Raw genomic sequence first — 23,231 nt, 5'->3', positions numbered from 1 at the left:
AGAAAAAGCGTTGACAGCCTTAAACCAACTGTCCTGTACACGCATCTCCTTCTGTCTATCTGAAAGATTATTTGTGGAATGTGTTTCTATTTTTCTCCTACAAAAAATAGAATACCAAGCAAAGAAGCATGACCCATTTCTTTGTCAGGCAAGCTCTAAACCCTGCTTACTGGAATGTGACTGAAGTATTGATAAAGGAGAAACACATTTTAGGCCACAATATACATCCGGCAACTGAAGAAGAAACAAAGACTGCTGCCTGCAGGTGAAATGGATGTGCTTTCCAAGCCAAGGTATGTTTATCTCCTCCGCAACTACTCTATGATCTGTAATTGTGTTTTGATCATACATTGAAACAGAAAAGTGGTGAATGAGGACAGTTAGAAACATCACTATCATTTTATAATAGGAAAATATGCAAGCTATATACTACCAAAGGTACCTACAAACTCTGTTAATGGTTGTTCAATAGGTCTGATAAGAGCATCAACCATGATAAACTGTATCACCATCAATAATTTTTCATGGTCCTTTTTCTGTGTGATGCCGAGTTTGGGTGCACATCATGCTGTTCAGAATTGTTGGCTATAGGAGAGCCTTGCTCCATGAGTCGTGTTTCTTCAAATATAGCATGTACTGTATCAGAGGCAATATCAAATCATACCACACTGAGCTCTTTATTACCAGAGATTTTCGGACAGAAGCACATAATCTAGATTTTCTTACTCAATAGGCAGATGGTAGCTACTTTTTTGTTTTCAGTATTTTTTCCAACTTGTACATTTTCGATTTACATAACTTGGTTTCACACATCTGAAGAAGAAACACTGACATAAATCTAAGTTTATCTTCAATGCATTTACAAATACCTTTCATTTTTCCCTGACATGACTGTCCAGACTTCTGCCAGAAAGTGGGAAATTTAACTTTCTTTTCTGTTCATGTAAATACCCTTTAACATTGTGCAGAGAATGTAATGACTTTCACTTTCTCCTGAGGATGTGGGACGCATTTGCTCCACCACTGAAATGCCCAGGGCTTCCATTAGCCAAGGTGAAAAAGCATCTCCAACATCTTCCCGCTATGTACTGTGCATATCACTGAACCACACGATTGTGTGATTCCAGGCTGGTTGATATTTTTTTTTATTATCATTATTTTCAATTTGGTTCACTGAAACAATGAAGGTTAGCTTCATCCAGCTCTTAATTTGTTTTCACATTTTATCAGTCATTATTTTTGCAAAGGCCCTAATTCCCCTCTAAAACATTTTAATTAAAACAGCAATTTCTCAGTGCCGCACTTCATGAGCAGATTTTGCAGCAACTTCAAAGAGAAGCAGATGTTTACTGAATTTGGTGTGGTGATATTTGAGGCTGCCTACTGGCAAAGAAAAATTCCTAAGCATCACTAAGAAACTTTGCTGTGGTAATGACAACATTTCCTTCTTATATTTTAGCAAGTCTAATATTTCCCAGTTTCAACAGGCGTATTTTATAGACACAGACATAAGCATTGTCATCTGCTCACAGTCTGAGCCATTCCAGATACACTGCTATGGGGTAAATAGCTCTCAATGGTGATACCTCAGGCTTTGGCAAAGGCAACAAAAGTCCATGGCTTGGTTTGCTGTGTGTGGGTTATCTTACAGAGTAGCAGTAGACTGGGAATAAGGAAAGCCAAGTTCAATTTCTGCTCAGCCCCCTATGTGATTTTGAATGACCGTTCAGCTTTGTGTGCTGCAGTTTCCACTGGTAAAGGGATGATACCATATCCAGGCTTTTAATCAACTTACCTCCTGGTTGCAGGGTCTACCTCTCAGTGCACCAGGGGCTTCCTAGAGGGCCCAGGGGTTTTCAAAGTGCTGTTCTGGTCAAGTTGAGAAATGTTAACGATTTATTTTGGAGGAATTTCTCCTTACTTGTGGCAGGTGAGCCTGCACCTGGTCTTATTTTGGGACCACACCAACCTGTGGGTAACTGGGCAGGCAGTGGTCCTCTCTGAATTGAGATGGGACTAGGGCCACATGGCCATTACAGACCATATATAAAATATTGACTAGGGTACAGATATATTCTGTGGTTTAAGCAGATGAGTGTGACAAGAAAATACATGGTCTGTGTAACGGGGCCAATAGTGAGGCTGGTCTCCGCGTGCAAGGACAACGGGCAGTGAGACTCACGTTCTCACGTACTCTTTCTGTGCCCAGAAGGAAACCAAAGTTCTTCTCTGGACACCTTTCACTCTCATTATCATTTTGAAGGGGAAATAATAGCATTACTTAGAAAGACCATATCCATTTCCACTGTGAGCATCAGGCAGGGCCCAGCATGAAAAGTCTGCATGGAGCATGGCGTGACATGTCATGTAGCTGCTTTAATGCTCAGTGTAATTACAGTGACAAATTTCTGCCTCTTGAAGCATCAGGGATTGAAGTGGTTGCCCTGAAGGAGAAAGCAAGCTAGTGGGAGAATTTTGACCAATTCCAGGTTGGGAAGTGCAACACTTCCTCTACATTGGATTAGAAGTGATTAGCATGGCCAAAGGGGTCCTGTGAGAGACAGGTAAGCAGGCTGAAAAGAAATTGGAAATATTAAAGAAATGAAGCTGGACCGGATAAAACAAGTTTTACAATTCCCTATTCCTCTGATTTGGTAGCATTAGGTGTACTGAAGGGTAGATTGCACAGACTTATGCGTGACAGCAAGATACTTTTCCACACGAATAAACCCCCTGAAATTAACTGAACTGCTCATAAAAGTGCCTGGGAATGTGAACTAGGCTTGCACATTTCAGCCCTCAGATTTGATCTTTCTTCAGCAGCTTAAGGGCCAGGCTGCCTAGTGAACAGCAACAGCTTAGATGATAGAATGGGAATTCAAACTGCTTGCAGTGAGTAAATCAATGTCTTTGTGGATGCATCCTTGTTGAAGAGCATCTCATCTCAGCCTAATCCACTGTGGTAAGAAACAGATTAAAATTAAACTGAACAAAGCTATTCCTGAAACGAAATCAAGGCTCAGACACAGTTTGCTTATCACAAACTGTTGTACATGTGCTGTGCTGTGGAAATACCCGTGTATGTATGTTTTAGCTGGTGACAAATGCTCTCAATGAGAATTAGCCTGGCCTGAAATGAGGGAAACTTAAATTTAGATTGTTCTCCCACACGTGCTGTGTGGTAAGAACAGAGTCAGGCGGTCCATTGTGTGCGGGTGTGTCTGAGCATTCGAGGTGTCCTCAGAGGCATTTGCTTAAGCTGAAATTCTTGTTGACCGATTGCAAACGGACTCACAAAACCCCTAAACCATACGTAAAACCCTCTCATATGTTGACCTGGAAAGAAATAGCTTTGTTGTTGTTTCAAAGAATTGGTGAGCCAACAATGCAAAGCTTTGGAGTAGGTTACGGAGTTTTTACTGTTGTCTTGAGCTACACAAAGTCTGAAGACATTGTATGTACAGTACATCTTTAATAAGAAGGGAGATCACAGTCAACCAAACTCTGCCAAATAAACTTTTAATACATACTGTACGTCACTGAGTAGTTGTCCATCTCTTCTTCATGGAATACAGCTCTAAAAATATTTTCTTGGAAGAGGATAGAATTATCGTTGTTATATATCAATCAAGTATGGTTAATGAAGCAAAGCCAGCATGCTAGTATTGCACAAGGGGGAAAGCCTCCAGAACACAAAGTGGAATAACAAATGCCCTTGAAATTCTGCCGAAGGGAACAGGAAGCTCTGGATGCCACATCGGTAGGATTCATGTAGCTCTTAGGCGTCCTTGTACCACAGCAGGTTTGCTTTGCCTCTTCACTGCCACATTGCCCTCTGAAACAGGTAGGGATCTTCCAGACCATTATGAAAAAGAAACAAAAATTTACAGCAGCTGCAGCAAAGTGTGGTACTATTCAGTTTCTTGAAGAGTGAGGGTTTTATTTCAAAATATCATATATTAATATATATATATTTCTATATATATACTTTAACTGGTATAAAGTAAATTGTAGATCTAAACTTATACTGTTGTTTTTACTTCGCAATCTTGGAAAATTTACCAATGGAATGATTTTCTTCATTTCTATTTCCAGCTGTCAAAAATCAGGGGCATTATTTCCACTGAATACCTTCTTTCACAGAGTAAAGCCACTGTTGTTATCTGGTAAACAGTCAAAGTGCAAATAAGAAATCCATTTGGCTTGTAAATGGTTTTAAATTTCAATACTTTGTCCTCATAAATCAGCAGGGCTTTCACTGTCTCCATGCAGATGGCACTCTGTTAGGTCCTTGGGTGAATCTGTAGTAAGAAAGTGCGAGCGTCAGTTATATAACATACTCTATGAGATAAAAGAAAGACCCAGACTTCATGGCACTATGCCCGGCTCATGATATAGCTGAGTTTATAACTGAGTTTAAATCACAATATTTTTTGGGGGTTGGGGGAGTGTGAGTCTCTCTTTTCTCTTGGGGTGGCAGGATGTGCAAGTGGCAGACCCTGAACAATCTACCTTTGCCTTGGGAGATCTTGGATGTTCATCAATCATCTAGGCTGGTGGTGCAGGAGACACCAGGACAGCTTTGGGCATTGGGCCATGCTCACCCCAGACTTCCACCCTCCCCTTCTTAAAGTGATGTTACTAGCTTCTGCTAGACAAAGACATGCAGCTGGATCCATCTTTCTGGTTCATTTGGACTCCCACCAATCCACTTTCCCAAAGAAGGGCAGGATAGGAGTGATTAGCTGTATAATAGGCTGGACAGTCTGACTGTCCTCATCTGCTCACCTTGAGTGAGATAAAGGGCCTGCAACAGACCGTAAAACCACCGCTTCTTATGACAAACACAACAACTGAGCTGAGTGAGTGCACAATGGCTTGAAGAGGAAACACCACTGCCCAGAGGTTTCTTTAGGATGCTGAAATAAGAATGGCTGACCAGAAGCAAATTTAGCTCTTTTGAGGAGAGACTTTTGTTTCTTTCCTGCACATAGAAGAATGACACAAGGGGTCCAATCCTTTGCTAGACAACTAGGTCAGCAATGAAACTTAAATTGACTTGAAAACAAGCAGGCTCAGGCATTAAATCAGGGCTACAAATTATTAGCTAAGCACTAGGTGATATGATGAAATGCAGCAGTAAGTCTTATAGCAAGAGATATTTACTATCTTATGCTCTCCCTCTTTGAACTGACCTCTTAATTACAGAGACTATTATCACAGAAAGACAGGGATTTCTTTACTGCTCTAAAGAAAAACTTAATCTGGAAATCATCTGACATATTAACCTAGTTGGACAGCTTAAAAAAGCAAATAGAATCATTTACCATTTCCTCCCTTCCCCCACTTCCCATTTTCTTCTCTCCTGCTTTGCCATTGTCAAGTGACCTTGCTGGGTTTACTCTCTTGGGGATGAATACATCCCTTTCTTGGTTTTATACAGCTTCAGGATTTGCGTGGTTGGTATAGGAACAGGGAATGACAAGGGACCACAGTGTCAAGGGGCTATAGACACCTTAGTTGCTATTTGCTGCAGCATAAGTCGAGCAGTGGATGCTAAGAAATGTGATGCACAGGTCTCTTGGGACACCGTAAAATGGTGCATTTTTCTGATGGCAAAATCCATGGTAAACCGTGTGTTATTTTGAAAACTCAGGGTTGGGTGGACATAATGGAGGGCTCAGGCTGTGAAACTGGGCAGATGCTCCTAGTTGAGCTGCTCTGCTAGCTCCCCAGCGTTCATTGCTTTTAATTTCCATCTCCCATACAATATCAGTGGAAAAACAGTTTTTTGCAGTATTTAGAGGGCTAGTATATGAATGCCAGGTGTTATTAGTGTGGATTACATAAAAAGAGAACTTTGCAGTGCAGCATGCACATGAGCCCGGGCAGAAAGCCCTGGGGAGAGCACTGTGCTCCTCAAGGGCCCTGCAAAGAGGTACGTAAAAAGTTGTGTGTAGATGCCAACCCATTGTCAAGACCTTGTGAGTGACTCCCTTGTTGAGATGGGAAGCGACAAAACATGGGATGCATGAAGAGCCATGTGTTCCTGTTCTTCGACAGCTCTAGTTCTGAGAGGCATTTATGTGCCCTTGTAGGCACCATCTCCCAGCATCCAGACTGAGATTGTGCTCTTGTCTTTCCCCTGGTGCTGGTTGCTCTGCTGAAATATAGTGATATGATCTCCAGTGAGGTCTTAGTACAGCTCCAAGAGCACTAAGTTTTTCCAGAAAGCATTGAAATTTACGCTCTTAAAAAAGAGGAGTGAATTAGGATTAAAAAAAAAAATGTTGAAACAGGTCCAAAAATTGAATTACAAAATGATTTCTTTCCACTGTTTGTCACCTGCTCTGACCATCAATAGAAAACAAATCGATTTACAGAGGTTGTGAACTTTATATCTTTGGCTTTAGCAACTTAATTAGTGAGCTCTGCTAAAGGACTAAGAGAAGAATAAATGCATGAAAAGGAAGAAATGGAGGCAAAGCCTTCAGTGGATCTATTTTCCACCTTCTTTTGACACTAATCAGTATTAATGACATCTGAGAACCAACCATGAAGTAATATACTACGCTGCAAAAATTACACATAATTGTGTACATACGCGTATTCATATATCTATACACACACACACACGCTTATATGTAATTTACTGTGGGCTGTGAAGAATATACTCATAAGTATTTTAATCCTGCAAGTCGTAGATGCTAATGTTTTCCTTGTCAGGACAGCAGCTGCCTATAGTAAATGTTTTTAGTGTAAGGAAAAGCCTTCATTAAAACAGTTCACAGCCCATGGTGACTTGCTCTAATCACCACAGATATATCTAGGATGTTGACTGATTTGTCTTGTTTCTTCTGCTTTCTTAACTTCCTTAACTACATAAATTAGACACACATGGCCCAGTCTTGCAGCCATGGACTGGGGTCAGTACAGGTTTTAGTGTAATCTCTTTCTCTGATGCCATCTGAAATGACAAAACAAAGAAAAAAAATGCCTGTTTCAGGATCTGATTGCTTCTATTATATTATTTTATATTTATGTTGCTAGACTTGATGCAGCAGTATGGATTCCAGCAAAGTTTCAGGGATTATGAAGTAGAAGTTTTGCTTAGAAAAATGCAAGAGACAGTTGCTAAGCTCATCATGTCATGTTGCCTTTGTCAATCGGGTTCCATAATGATATTTTAAAGCAACAAAGCAAAATTCTACTGGAAGCAGCACCATAAGGTACTCCCCTTACAAGCTAATTAAAATAACTCCTGTGGGTAAATGAAGAAACATTTTTTCAGTTATGAGCACTCACTCTGTGTAAGTATTTAATTTAAATGAAATACAATAATGCATACTGAATAGATTGGACCACACATCTGCATATTAATGAAGTTGCTAAATTTCTCACAATCACTTCTAGATGCAGGCTATTGCCTAAGACTAGTTTATATGATGATGGTTGGAGGAGTTAAGAGCAGGACAATTTCACAGAAAAAAAATTCAATTCCTAAATGATACAATTTGCAAACAAGACGATGGAAGTACTGAATTATTGAAATTTAACAAAACCTTCTTTTTCACGTTGCTTATTACTTCTTTAATATAACTTACTTCCATTTTAAATGTCTAATTCAGTGAGAAAAATGTTGCCTCCCCTGAAAGGACATGTAGTAGGTTTGTTAATTTTTTTTTTAATTACACTGCAGGGCACATAGAACAGGGAACAATCTTCCGACGTTGTTTTAGTTGCGAACATAGAGCAGTTTGCAGCAACAGTGACACTCTAGGAAGAAATTGTGCCAAGGAATCACAGTGCTGTCCAGGCTTTCTCCTTTGCTGTGGGAGATGGCAAAAAGGCAATAGCCATCCTGATTTCAGAGGCCGCTTACTTCCTTCTGCAAAGAAAACCTCCTATGTTAATAAATAATTTAGTTATTCAATGTGGTGGTGGGATTAGCTATGACAGAAGGCACCATTCACGAAACTAGAATTGAGAAACAAAGCATTCATCCTGGGGTAAGTCATACGGAAGGAAATAAAAGAATTCAGAGGGAAAGGGAATCAGTTGGGGTAAGACCTCCTCCTTGAACCAGAGGCCTGAAGGGTATGAAAAATTACTCGAGTTAGGACTGTAGAAGAAAAGAAGTCAGGAAATCAGGACATTAAGCTTCACGTTTGTGTGAATTAGTATCTGGGTATGAGTATCTAGGACTTCTTAATAACAGGGAAAAAAAATCTTGAAATTTGCTTTTTCTCATATAGCAAGTTTCAAAACTTATTTTCCACTTCACTGGAAAAAAAAAATTTACTCATTTATTAAAAAAAAACTTCTTTGATCTGATAATCATGCTATTTTTTTTTAAAAGTCTTGAATTGTAGTACGACAATGACTTAATTAAAATTGTAGAAAACAGGAATAGGGGGCAGCTTTGAGGAAATGGTTGTGAAACAATTGCACAATGCAAAAGAAAAGCTAGAATAGATTTTAAAAATAACTTTTTTTCCCCAAAGTTAATTGCATAATAGGAGCTTAGCCGACTCATTCACACTCTCTGCCTCTCTCTCTCTGCAGCTGTATCTCTGCATTTTCCTAGCAATGCAAGGAGAAAGTGATGCGTTACCTGAATCTTCAGCATCTCAAGAGTATGTGAATAATGGGTGCACGGGGCTTAATCTGCTATGAATTAACACCTGAAAGGCAGGTTTCAGACCTCAGCAGTGCTTCATGCTACAAAGCACCTTTACAGCCATTAATACAGGTATGGCCTGGAACAATCAAGGAATGGATATGGATCCAGAAGATCCCTTCCATCAAACGTTTTTCTCTTATCCACCAGAAAGGGACCCAATGACATACACTAGCTTTTTTATTCTGAGGTGATAATGTCGGTAAGGAAGTGATCTTGTGATTCAGCAGTTCCAGGGTGCTGCTTATCAAGCCCAGACTCAGGTGACCAGCCTGAATCTGTGCAAATTTTCACTAATTTATGGCCAGAATGGTTGGCGATCTTTAAGACTTTTACAGCAGACATGGTGATGGAAAAGACGATGATGTGTGAGCAATTATTAGTGACTCCCTTTCCTATTAAGACCTCCTATGTATAGATGGAAAGACGACTTACTCTGGTGGTCTTGATTTTATTGCCAGTCGCACACATCCATCCAGAATTATCAGGCAATGTCTTACATTCCTCTCCTTCTAGGCAGGGCTCCATCTCACACCACCATTTCCCAATCACTATTGAAGCTAAAAGAGAAAAGATAATGTTCACAACTGTGTTATAATGAAAAATCTAATTAAATAATATCTCCAGGGTCTAAAGCTGCATTTAAGGGGCAAAGTGTCCCTTCTAAATCCTTCAATTGAAACCTAGTTGCAAGTATTGCACACCTACTAGCCCACTATTACTCTGTGACTGCAGACAAAGCTGTGGAGGCAGCAATACTCTTTCAGACCAGAGGATCATCCACTCTAACATTCTGTCTCTGTGAGAGGTCAGTCTGCTCTTTACAAACATATAAGAATAAGGCAAGTTGAAAGAGATTTTCCCCAGAATATTCTCCAGGTGTTCAGGACTTGTGGCTCAAGGTACTCTAGAATAAACTGTGTCTGCTTTGCTTTCAATACCTACAGCTGGCTTTTTCTTCCTCAAATATGTGCAGAGTTTTTGAACCTATGTAGAATTTTAGCTTTCACAGTTTGCTGTGACAGGGAGCGCCACGACTAGAAATGGAAGGTAACATAATACTGAAGAGCAGCAGAAGTTAGTCCAGATTGTTGAAATATGATTACAAATTTTATAGAAACCACATTATCTCTAACAGTAACACTTAATTTCCAAATATTTAGCACTGTAAATAATGGCAGTGTTTGGATCTTGTTCTGTGAATTTAATTGGCACATATGTTTACAACCTTGAGTGTACCTTAATGAAGTTTCTTACCTGGGAATTGGTATCTGTATGTAACCTTAACAGTATCTTAATGACATTTTTTGTCTGGGGATTTTGTAAACTTTAGCTAACCTTGCAAACCGTGACTAGTTGGTGCATGAATGGCTGTCTCTGTGGTTTGATTTCCCTTGCAAGAATTAATTTCATGGTTGCACTCATGAAACATATCTGTCAAAGCTTCTTACACGCTGACTCCAAGAGAGATGCTTAACCCTTCATATCTCTCCACATAGCTGCTTCAAGCCTATAAAATACCTCTGAAGCAGTGGACTACCTTGTATTACACCATTCACACCTCTGGAAAATGCTATGCATGCATTGATTTAAGAACATTTCAGAGTATATAATTAAAGATTTGATTTATGTTTTACCTCGTTGGGATCTGTTTATGTTCACACAGTCCTAAGGAGACACCCAAAGATGTATCTGCAGCTGCTACTAATGTCCATTCCCTTAATTCACAGATATGCAGATGAAGCTACAAGTTTATATTTCTGTAATCTCTAACATATGCCCAAACCACACTGAAAAATAAATGCACCAGACCCACAGATACTCCTAGACTAAAGAGTGTGTATCACATTTCTTCATGCAAGACAAGACTCTGTGTGCTACCAAGAGCAGGAGGAAGTTGTAGAAGAGAGAGACTCAACAAAGTACAAATGAGGGACTCTGGTACTTTCAATAACACTTGAACCACATTCTTGTTTTAGGTTAGGATAGGTGGGCACCAGATGACTGTTTCTTCAAAGTTATGTATCATCAGCATTATCTACACAGTTATACTCATCATGTTATCTTACCAGACCTGCTGTTATCCCACCTAAGCAGCTGACTTTATTACTCCAATCTTGATTTACTAGGAATGGTTCCCATTTTGATCCTAGTTCTGAAAGCAAAACTAGATTCTCATAGGACTGTTCCTGTTTAGCATTTTGTTTTTAATTGTGGTCCATGGAAAATGAACCACTGCTAGCAGGATCAGCCCTCAGACGCTTTGTTTGGCAGCCTCACATAATTCCCTCTCCTTAACGCTCCCCTGGCTTTCTGATCCAGCTTCTTTTGCTCAGACTAACAAACAGCACACACAGAGATGCAGGCATGTAGGTGTGTATTACTATTAATGTATATTTACTAATGGGAGGCTTACATACACATGCTTATACCCAAACTTAGCCAAATACTGTATTACTTTGGTGAAAATGTAACAGAGAGAAATAATTTAGATTGGCTAAATGAACATGAAAATATGACATGGGCCCCTGAAAGGAAGCTGGTTTTTTTTGTATGTAAAGCTGGTAGTAACCTCTGAGAAATAAAAAAGATAAATATAAAGTGGGAAATCCTGTAAAGAAGGTCAACTGTACCTTCATTAAATTTCACTTTTATTTCATTTAAAGTGCAATTAAGACATCCTGTGGATAGGTGAGATCTTTGTTCCTCAGATACGCTGGACAAATCAGCATTTGCCCAGCATTTTTCTGAGTCACATGGTTGATCTGAATGGCATATGGTCAAGACACTTGGTAGGCTATGCCAGAGTGGATCCAAGTATGGCTCATCTTAGTGAAAAATAAACCAGAACGAGAAGCAATATTTCTGGGCCAGTTAAGAAACTCTAATAAGAAACTACTGCAATTCAGGAGTCCAAGTTAGCATCTCTAAAATTGGACTTCACTTGGAATGTGATCATACTAGCACACTTGTTGAATAACTGGGATATGGTTTTCACCTGCTGAATTTACTTGAAACCCAGGGAGAAATATCTTGGATTTGAAAGCTCCTTTGGTGTGGAAGAAGAGCTGAGTAAATTGGGGGGAGTAAGCTAAGCTTAGAATAGAAAGAACAGAAATAGTTCAGTTGGAAGGGACCTACAATGATCGTGTAGCTTTCCGTGTTGTCTTTCCTATTACTTTTCACAGCTTATATCTCATTTTTATCATGTAATATATTATTTCTCCATGTGTACAACATACACAAAAAAGCTCTTTACACCTGTGCTTGCAAGGCAGTTTAATGATGCTATTCACACATAGTTCTCAGAAGGGTATCATTAATGCTGCTAACAGTGGAGAGAAGAAATATCTCGCTTTGCTCTTCATGAAAAGGCATACAAGGGCTGAATCTGCACTCTGATAATAGATTGTACAGTGGGCAAACTGAAAAACCATATCCTGCTAAACACTGGCCTTCACAGCAATCATCAGAATAGAATATCATCAGATCATGTGATGAGAATCCTGTGATACGGAATCAAAAGCAACGATCATAACTATTAAGTAGTAGCAACGCTGTAGTATTAAATCATGGAGAAGGATCCTGTGATGCTAAGTAAAAAAAAAAAAAAAAACCAGCAAAACTGAACACCCTGGCCTAGAGAATTCACAATATAAAGCTGAGATATGAGATGAATACAGACTGAGAAGCAGCATGGAGAAGCAATGCTGTTCATAGCAATTAACATGATCTAACTACTTCCTGATGCTGTTAAATACAGCCCAAGTATTTGGGTATTTACCTTGAAAAAAAATCAAATGCAAAGTCAGTGCTGAACCCTAATGTTGATGCATCTAATAGTGTGCAGACTTTAGTGTGTTTGTATGTGTATATACATATATATAAATCTGTGTTCAAAGTACAGTTAGTGAGTTCCCTCACCTCTCTACCCAGTATAGCTGGGCTGAAGGCAAGGCTCCTTTTATATAGAGGGAAACTAAGGCCATTAGTGGATGAAAAGCTCCTATTTGTCTCTAATAGATGGTCAAAATCCTTTGTAAGTCTGAAGCACTACAAAGCTTCCTATGGTCTAGTCCTTGGCACCCTGCTGTGGCAGTGGTGTCCGGACCCTAATGAAAATTATTTTCTTTTGGTCTTTTCTTTATATGGTTTCTCTTCTGTTAAGAGCCTTTTAATCTTTTGGACCACTTGTCCTTCTTGGGCACTGATGATCCTTTGAGGTCTACTTGATTTCAAAGTTTTACACCTCCAGCTCTGTTCAAAGAGGCTGGAAAAAGCTTTAAAATGAATCACAGTTTGCAGCATTTGATATCAGGTACACCTCTATGGGGAGAGGAGGAGAAAAGCTTCCCTAGGGAATACAATTCAGCTTCTCTGCATTTAGGTTAGACTGCTGAAGCAGTCAAGTGTGAGAGAGAATTGTTCAGGCTAAGATGCTTTCCCTCAGGGTAGTTTGCATTCAAGATCTCACTGATCCTGAGGAACCTGAGTTTCTTGGTGACCCAAACTGCTAATTCTGGATGAGAATTAGAGAATCCCATTAGTCACCAGGCATCACAGGCTGTGAGTGCTCAAATCATGCTGAATTAGACACCTATAATGTTTTGGAGTGTTTTTCATTGTGTTCTTCTCACTATCTGGGGAATACATGAATCATGATGGTTTTTCATGCAAGGCTGATCTGACTGAGACAGATACCCTCAGCCATGGGGAAAGAGAAATGATTTGACGCAAAAGAGGCCTGACTGCTCCTGTTTTGTATTTTGTTTGGGGGTTGTTTTTTTTTAGTTCCCCAGCTCCTGCTAGTGTAAATAAGGGATTGCTTCTATCAGTTCTTTTCCAAAAGATGCCTCTTTTATAAGAACGTTAAACTCTAAGCATACAACTAATGGAGCTGGAGAGAAAAGCAACTTTCCTAGGAAAATTCTTGACATTTTTTTCCAGTCCAATTCACACTGTTTGGTTTTTTTTATCTTTGTTTGCAAAGCTATAGACATTCTTTAGATCAAAATATTTAACTTTTGATGTATTTAGTCTGCATGGATTAACAGGCAAAAAAGCATTTGGTTGAAATGGCATTTGCTAATCATGTGTACCAAACAGAAATAAAGTACAGAGAAGAGCTCTGGTGATCAGATTGAACACAGGGAAAGAGCAAGAGAACAGCTTATGTTTGCTAATGTTTACACAATTCTATTGCATTTGAAAATGAATTTGTTCCCAAACATAATGCCCAGAGCAATAGGTAGGGAACTTCCAACTTAGCCTGAATTCAGTGGGCTTCAGCCTGCAAAGTTCATAAGAACCTTTGTAGGTTGCACAAGGGTAGTGACTGTTTTTTGATTTGTTCTTGGGCGTCATCTAGAGCACAAAGTTTTGATGCATGAAGAGAGCTGGCTAGGCATGTTTTTCTCTTGAATTTCAGTAACAAATTATTCTATTATGTGATGACAGTAAAAATGCATTGAACACTTTCAAATATCTACACCTAAACTGAGATCAAATCAACATGGAAACACTAAACATTCCATCTTGAATAAAGTAATACTTGGAAAAAAATACACAATAGGTTTAATTAAAACTTCCTTTCCTGTTGACACACTCAACCTTGTTGAGTTTCACATTTCCTGGTCTTCAGGTTCTTGCATTAAATTGCAGCTACTCAGTCATTCAAAACGGCGACTAACTGCACTGTTACAAGTGATTAACAGGACATGGGCAGAGGGTGGCCTGGGAGAAAATGTGTGCACACAGCCCAGAAACTCGCAGGCACTTTGTTGTGTCGTGTTTGCTACTCCAGATTGGATAAAAAATGCTAAGACTTTTTTTTTTTTTTAAATAGAATTCTCCTTTAACTTTTCTGCATTTATATTTAGGAAACTGCTTTAACAATGTGACAAAGCACATATGGCAATAAGCATAAAGGCATTATATTTAACAATGTAATAATATGACAATACGACAATACTCACAGAGTAATATATAACTTTAATTCATGTTTACGGAAGACCTTGAAATATGAAAAGAGAGTAAAGTATCATCATGCATTTTTCAGCAGTTGAGAGGGAACATGCTATGTATTAAAATGTTCCAAGATTGCCTCTGCATTTGCCATTATAAAGCCACAACTGCTATTTCTTTTTGCCTGTGATATAGTGTAAAGATTTTGTTGATATAGAAATGGAATACAAAGGAACAGTGATAGTAGATTGTGCTTCCTCCTGATCATAGATATCATGATACTCCAAGGAATAAGAAACAGAGCTCTTTTTCAAAACCAGTATGACACTCATTGCAGGATGGGAAACTTTTTACTGTAAGTATAAAGCATTCCATTTTAATCTAGTTTCCACCAGAGAAGATTGATATAAATAAAATTTAAATAGAGAACACATTTCACAGACACCAGCAGTGAAAAAGACTTTGTCAGCTTAATGAAAAGATATCATTTTTATCTACTTTATTCAATAAATTGTGAGTCATTTTCTAAATGGATTAGATTAAAGGAAAGTTCAAACTCCCCATGAGAGACTCTTGCATTGATGGAGACTTTTGGCAATGACAATAGCACAGAGGTAGGTAAAATCTTCCAGGTTGTTATGTTGCTTTTTTAAAAAAAAAACTGTCATGAATTGGAATAGGAGAATCTGCAACCCCATGCTCCCCTATTTCTTACAAAACAAAACCTCAGAGAACTGAATGAGACACATAGTTTCTCTTACTTTATTGGGATGTCACGGGGTGTGGAATGACTTACAGGGGCTGGAACGCACTTACCAGGAGGATGAGAAAATCAGAATGAAAACACGTCATATGAAGGGTTATGTATTTCATAAAGAGACTGAGATATCATTTGCTCTGGAGTTGTAAAGCAGTAGACTGAGAAGTTAAAGAATAAAAATCTGAAACAAATGCTGTCTAGAAGAAATACAGGATGCTTCCTAAAGGGAACTGATCAAACTATCTTCTTAATTCAATCTCAATCAATTTTAGAAGCATCAATCTAATGCTCACACAGTGTAATACTTGCAGACTTTGACAACAGACCTCACATAACTCTGGGAAAACAGATATTTCTCCAGTCTAAAATATAAGAACAGTACAACCTGACTGTCAAGTGATGTCTCATATCTCCTAATTGCCTCAGATGTAGTCTTGTTGAGATAATTTAATATTTTTAAATTGTAGTAAACATTAACAAGAGATCATCAAATTAAATTTATTTCTTTTAGAACTTCCTGATTTTCCAACATTTTCCAGGATTTGAACAATGTTTTATTAATTCACTGGCAGAAATTTTAGAAAGAATTGTAGTTTTTATAGGCTTTTATATTTTTTTCCATCCAGAATACTTGATTTTTCATTGCAGGTCAGTCAGCAACCAAAGTAGGATATTTTTAAGAGTGTAATATGTATCTGAACAACCTATGGACTGCATTAAGATATGGCCATAAAATACAAAAGGGCAGATTAGACGCAAAGAATCCATGAACACTTTCTATTAAGATCTGCATAAACCAGCAAAAAGGGTGCTAATTCAACAGCGTGAGAAGACTCACTAGTGAAAAACCACTTCCACTGCTATTTTCTAACTGTTGGCATACTGGTAGGAAATTGGAAAAAACAACATAAGCACATTGTATACTTTCCTCATAACAATACGACTAATAGAGAGTGTTGGCTAATGGCCTGAGAATCAGAAACTCCCGAGGCTTGTTAAATCTCAGCTCTGCTTCCGACTTTCTCTACTACTACAGGTAAATTATCTTCTTGGTATACCAATTTTCCTTTTGCAGTTTTCTTTACTTGAGAAGATGAGTTATTTTTGCCTTGCTTCCTTCCATGTTCTCCTCTGTCTCTACTGACTTATTGAGTTTCAACATTGTATTGCGGCAATTTGGGACTGATCTTTTTTCTGCATCTGTACAACTAGAAGAATTGTACCATGGATTGAGACTGCGTTTTGTAGGTTCTACAATAATAAATAGTAACATCAAAATTATATGAATTGTGTGTGCTGCTAGAAGGCTTTGAAGCACATGCCTGACTTTCAGCTGAATAGAGATGGTCTGGTAAAGAGCAGATTTCATACAAAATAGCTTAGATCGTGCAAGAGAATTCCTAGCCCTCAATGCTGTTGAGCCTGGAAGGGTCATACGCAGCACCTTTATCAATTTTCCATGTCCCTCTCTTTACAACACTGGAAAAAAAATGTTGCTTAGATACATAAGTGAGAGGCATCCATAACTGAAGACAAGCCATGATTTCTCATGGGTGGCACCTTCATGGAGAGTAAAGGTGTGTCTTCAGATTCATGAGTGCATTAAAAATGACAATACTCAAGTCTTCTGAGTACTTCCAAAATCTGTACTGTTGTTCAGAAGTAAAAACCTCTTTTGTTAGCTAGGTACACAGATAGAAACATCCAGATTTTAAGGGGAACTGTAGGATTTGTATAATTATCTGGTATTAGGTAGGTGTCTGAGATCTAAGCACCATTGCGTACAGGTGACATCCTTTCAAAGTCTCAGATTTTCAGGTGATAAAAAAGGAAGCCACCAGAAGCTGTCAGGCTTGGAGGCCAATGTTTTGTGGCTCTCCTTCCCAGACATCTCAGCAGGTCCCAAGCCAGTTGAACTGTACTTGGCAGCTGACTCTCAAGCCCTGTATGGTTTTCATCTGTTAAAGTATGAGCATACTCAAAGTACTCAAAAGATATCATTGACTTTAACTATTCTACATTCCATTGAGCTCAGACACGACCGATGCTTAATATTTTTTCTCTGACAGTTATGGATAAGAGTTGATATTATAACTGAACCTTTCCTGCATTATCTATCTGGAAACCTGATTTCTACAATGAAAGGCAGAACAAACCTTAACAAAACAGGTTTTTGCAGATATCTGTGGAAGAGACAAGGACACAAAACGATAAAGTAAACCATGTATAATAAGCTTGTCTTCCCAAAAGTGCACAGTGTATTCTATGACCTTCCAGAGTACTAGGACACAGCCTTATATTTTTTTCTTGGAGATTCTTGAATTCATGCACAGCAAGACGCATCTAAGGCGAGTGTTGAACCACTCACCTTTATCTATAGTTTTATGCATGAAAGTTTGTTGGTGTTTGACATAAACTCACTGCAAAGACAATGGGTCATTTGAGAACTACCTGCTGACACTAATGAGACTAATGAAAACTTGGAATGCTCACATGTGGGGAGCTGAAATGAATGCAGGTGTCTGAGGACCTTCTCCCAAAGTATATAGGGAAGGCTGATATTTTGGTAGGTTAGGGAGACCCATTGCTGCTACTTAATACTAAATTTTAGAACTAAATTGGTCCCTCACTGCAAAGCAAAGCTGAGAGCAGGCTGATAAAATACTTGTGCAGCATAGCAGTGTTATTTACACCCTCTTTGAATTGCTTGTAGACAGCCTAGCAAAAGCTTAATCTTATTGTTATATATTTAATGAAATGCCAATGAACTGCAGCATAACTATACATTTTTGGAAAGACAATAGGGAGCTGCTTATAAATATTTACACACATTTCAGACCAAGGTGGAGGACTGGTGTGCCATCAAAAAAGGAAAATATCTCCATGCAGTGTTAATTTTTCATTAATAATTCATTAATCAAGTAAATGAGTTGAAATTCAAAGACAGAAGAGCCAGGCTGCAAGATGAGGTTAAGGCATGTACACAGAGGTACAGAAGTTTGTAGGTAGCATTCCAATGCTATTCCTCCAGTGGCTGCAGGGACCCTAAGTTTTATATCTGTATCTCTGTCTAGTAGAGCTGCTGTGGTCCCGACATTGCTGTGGAGATGTTTGCTCACACAAGCAGCATTGCTGGGAAACGACTTTGCTGAACCCAGGATATAATTGCTATGACTTTGTCCCTTGTGATGGTGGAAGCGAGCACCCAAGAGGAATGATTATTGCCTGGTTTTGCACTAGAAACCAATGATCAGTGTTTAGGGTCTGATCCAACAGTTACTGAAGAAACATGAAAGAAAATATTCCTCCTTAGTTTTTGCAGGCTTTGGACCAAATCTGGTGTCAGTAGAAATTGCTGTTTGCTCATATGTGAATCCCCTGTGCTGCAGGAGGCTGAGTCTAGCGAGGCAGAGGGAAAAGCTGCAAGATGGGCTCTGAAGTATGAAAGTCTATTATGAAATTTTGACTGAATGAAGTGCCAGAAACATAGCTTAGCAGCAAAGCACTCTGTGAAAGAACACTGAAAATGAATAAATTATATAACTGTATTGCATTCATAAGGCATAACAAAGCATGCATAATATAGTGGATAGTTATCAGTTATGAAATTAAGATCTGGTGCGGTGCTTGGGTATAAGCTCTGTAGTATCTGTCTCTTGTTCCTAGTCCACAAAGAAGATTCCTGGAAACAAATAAGTATGAAAAAATCTTCCACTGAATATGTAGAAATTAATAACACATAATATGATTATGTGTAATTTGTCAATAAAAGCTCATCATTTTTTAAATCTTTGTATATATTTTTCCAGAGGATTTTTTTCCCCCCCATGAAAAATACTAAATTCTCTCAGCTTTAAAGGCCTAAGGCTGAATCTCTAAGTTTAGAAAATGCAGAAATACATGACTGGGGCTCCAAGTGTCTCTCTGTAATAGTGAGGGCTGTCAGGTATGTACCTGATGCATGTGAGGGCAGGAGAAGCAGCAAAATAACTGACAACACAACAACCAGAGATTGGTGCGAGCAGTGAAAAGGTTATGTGTCTGCTAAAATCTGGACACCAAGGAATTTTTGGAAAAAAGAAACTGCTAAGAGGTGTGAATTACATGAATCCATCTGCTATTTTTCCCTTAAAAAGGGTAAGAGGAGGATAATAATCCGAGCTGGAAAATGCCTGAATCGAAACATTCCATAATTTTGAGCTCATTGTAAGAATCCACTGCCTTAGAAGGATCTGACTATCCTCACTGGTCTTGCTCACTATCCCTCTTGCTGGCTTGAGTGGTATTGGCAGATTCAGCAATACATTCAGGTATTGGATTAAATATGAATTTCAGCCATCACTTCAGTGAGTCAGTTTTGTAACTTTATCTTCCTTGAGGTATGATCCTTCTGGATAAGCTGATCCTGTCACATGAAGCTGGGCTTGGGGTGCGAGCAGCTGTTTGCTGCCATTGTCATGGTGGCAGGATGCGAGTCTGGAGGAATCTTCTTCTCCTTCTCAGTTCAACCAGTGCAAGCACCTGCTGGAGCAGTCATCCTTATGTCCAAAACATTCACCATCACTTGTCTTTGTCTTGTCTAGCAGCAGAACCTCAGCCTTCATTAACTGCCTGTTGGCAAGTGGCTCTTTGATTTCCAGAGTAAAGTGATGTGGATCAAAGCCCTGATGAGTGGGACCATGGATGATTCAGGATGCTCTGGGAAAGGATGGGAGCAGCATTTTGCTATTGTCTGTACCCACCAGGTATTTTCAGACCTTATTAATCTCAGAAATACATTCAGGATATACTAGTTTACAGCTGGCAGAGTAAACTTAAACCCCCACCAACCAAACAACTCATAGATCAGGTGCCCTGTGCTCTCATTGTAGGGATGATTCAATTTGAAGTGATAAACTAAGGGAGGTTTTATTCTCCTAACAATGCTACTATCAGCTTGTGTGTTGTGTGACACTTTATGTGCAGTGGTACCAAACAGCAGAGCTTGCAAATTTCTTTAGGAGGTAGCTTAGTTAACTTGCACTTGTCTCTGCTGTGAAGAGATGATACGGTGCAAATTCTTTTCCATGAAGAGGATATAAATAATGCACCTATAGAGCACTTAAATCTCCACGGTCCAAGTACCAAAATTTATCTCATGGTCTAAAATCTTTGTGGAGGAAGCTGTTTTCAAAGGTTATGTTAAATGAGCCAACTGCTACTCCACAAGGTAATTACTGATTTATTAAAGTGTTGTATTTATTTGAATCTCTCTGTTCTGTGATGTAAGACAAGTCTAATTTTGTTTTAAAGATTAAAGGAACATTTGTTTTTTTGTAAACAAATCCCTAGCTACAATTACAAATTACATCATGCATAATCTTGACATGATAGATCTGGAGATACTTCAGTGCAACAATGCCAGAGCAGTCAGAACAAGAACTGCAAGACTGAACAAAAATTGATGAATTGTGCACACGATTCTTTGTATCTTGTATCATAGCTTAATTACTGGAATAAGAGGAGTAACTCAATTATAAAAGCCTATCAGCAAGACTTAAAAACAGTGAAATTTGTGAGTGAATATTAAACTGACCTTAGCTGACAAGCTTTTCTTTGAAATTATGTTTTCCTTCAGTGCTCATAATGCTTATTTACTCTAAAACATTTTACTGAGCTAAGTCTGTTAACAGCCACTTGAAATTTCGTGGCTGTGTCTTAGCATTGGCACAACTCATATATTTTTGTCTCCATTCAATTCAACACTGAGTTTTACTATTCTAAAAGATGAACATTCACTTCTGTTTACAGTGCTTTTTCCCCTTTTATTTGATTTTTTTTTTACCTTGGAAGAGTCCCTAGATTGCACTGCTAGGTAAGTATTTGCTACCAATAATTTATATGATGACCTTACTCTGTTGTCCTTAGAGTGACTAATCCTGAATTTATACAAGGATCATTCTTTCTATGTTTGTAACGCATAAGATGTGCTCTTGAGAAAATAAATGGATGGAAGGAGCTGCGAGTCTTAGATTCCAAACATTCCAGGAATCTCTTGCACACTCTGGTCAGATGATTCTTAGCTATGAAGCCGTAAACTCTATTCTCCCCGCTACAAACAGGAGTTTAACATTTTATTTTTCACAAGTGTCTGTCCTTGCTCCACTTGATCTCATTAATGCTCATACAAAATGAATGTAAATGGAGCCTAAGCATGCCCAGCACAAATTCTTTTACAAATCTGAGCATGAATTAACGTAAAATGCTTTGCAGAATATGTTCAGCTCTGCCAGTTGCAAAATATTTGCAAGCAGAAGCCCTCTAACGATGAGGAGCTAAACGAAGAGACAGAATTGCTATAGTTACTAGCAAACTGAACAGGAAGATTCTGTAGGTTGAAATAGCTGTGTTTTCTTTATAAACAGTCAACACCAAAAATACTTCAAAGCTAAAACTATAACAAATAGAAAAGACAATCAGTGAATCCCCTATTCTGGGCATTATGTTACCATCCTAGGTCTAGTAAGATCTCTTATTTTCTGCTTTAGCAGTGGTCACCAACGGAAGAGAAGATAGATAAAGAGAAGAATTACATGAGCAAACAGCTATTGGGAAAACTGTAAGGGCTGGATACGTGGAGCTGATCCGAACTGTCATTCCTTGTAGGGATGAGTCTGCCTTCACAAGTACTGTAGTGTTATCAGTCATCAGGATCCACAGTCTGAGGCTTTACAGCAGGAACATTTCCTGGTCTATCTTGCATGACCACAAACTGACGTTACCAAGTTCTCAAGAAATCCACATGTCCACCACTAGAGCCTTTTTGAACACAGGACAGTTCACTTTAATTATTCCTTCCCCAAATTCTACAGAAATATTTCTATCCTGATCGGCATCTGCCATTCCATGTGTATTCTCCTTGACAGCCAGATATAACTGTGTGCACAGACACGAGGACTCAGAAGTCTGGAATGTCTAAAAACTCAGTCTTTGCCTTATCAACCAACACTGCAAAACTAAGAACTCTGAAGATGAGGCTTCTTCCCATCTGGAGAAGAATTTCACCAGTTTACCTAGAGAAGCTTTTGCTACGCTGTTGCTGCCAGGTTTGAATTTTATTATTTACCTGTCCTTTAAGATAAGAAATCCCCTTGCACAGTTCAGGTTTATCTGCCATACGATTGTAGGCTTGGTATTCTTTCCACTACCACTTACAGTATCTGACTTCCCACTCAATCTGTGCAAGTGATTTCTTGTTTCACTTGCTCCAGGCTTCTCCTCAGTACCTATATCTCCCCTTCTGCACATTAATTCATTCTCCATACCTGTGATATCCAAGTCAAGGCTGGAAACTTTGACCTCCCATAAGACATTAAGCATGAGTAATTAAACGGTCATTGATTGCATGTCAACATTTAGCACAACCACGCTAAGACTGAAATGTTGTTTCTTTCCCTTTAAAGATTAGGTGATGAATTTTGTTTTCTGATGTTACCTAGAACTAATGCTCTTATCCTGGATATTGTGATGACAGGGAGCAGAAATGTCTTTGTTGCAAAATGGAGTCTTCAGAGTTTTGTAATTTAACTTTCAATGAAGGTAGAATATGATAATTTTTTACGAGTGCCTTTTGCATAGGCTTCCTCTAATATTTATAAGCTCATTTAAATAATTAATACAGGAGTTTTAATAAACTGTTTATATTCACAAAAAGAATGTAATTTGCAGGAAGGGCAGCTTGGGTGCTAGAAAACGCAGATAGACCACATGAATCAAAAATAATGGCTCACATCTAAAGTTTATATGACCTTTTTACAAGTTGTCTAAGGTTGCTTTCTTGGGGTGAAA

At 38.7% G+C, this 23,231-nt stretch overlaps 1 protein-coding gene across 1 annotated transcript in view; it reads right to left on the bottom strand.

The window, feature by feature from the left end:
* Positions 1-2,200: 2,200 nt before the first annotated feature.
* Positions 2,201-23,231, bottom strand: part of TAFA1 (TAFA chemokine like family member 1) — a 228,015-nt gene continuing 206,984 nt past the window's right edge. Inside the window, exons 4-5 of the mRNA XM_069866288.1 lie at positions 9,116-9,240; positions 2,201-4,301 (exon numbers count right to left, since the gene is read on the bottom strand). Of these exons, the coding sequence (XP_069722389.1) occupies positions 4,284-4,301; positions 9,116-9,240 (143 nt within the window). The 3' untranslated portion in view covers positions 2,201-4,283. The remainder of the gene's footprint in view (positions 4,302-9,115; positions 9,241-23,231) is intronic.

The sequence above is a fragment of the Phaenicophaeus curvirostris genome, chromosome 11, assembly GCF_032191515.1.
Source record: "Phaenicophaeus curvirostris isolate KB17595 chromosome 11, BPBGC_Pcur_1.0, whole genome shotgun sequence".
Lineage (NCBI taxonomy): Eukaryota > Metazoa > Chordata > Aves > Cuculiformes > Cuculidae > Phaenicophaeus > Phaenicophaeus curvirostris.
Note: the sequence above shows the minus strand (reverse complement) of the source record. Positions and strands in the feature narration are given on the sequence as shown.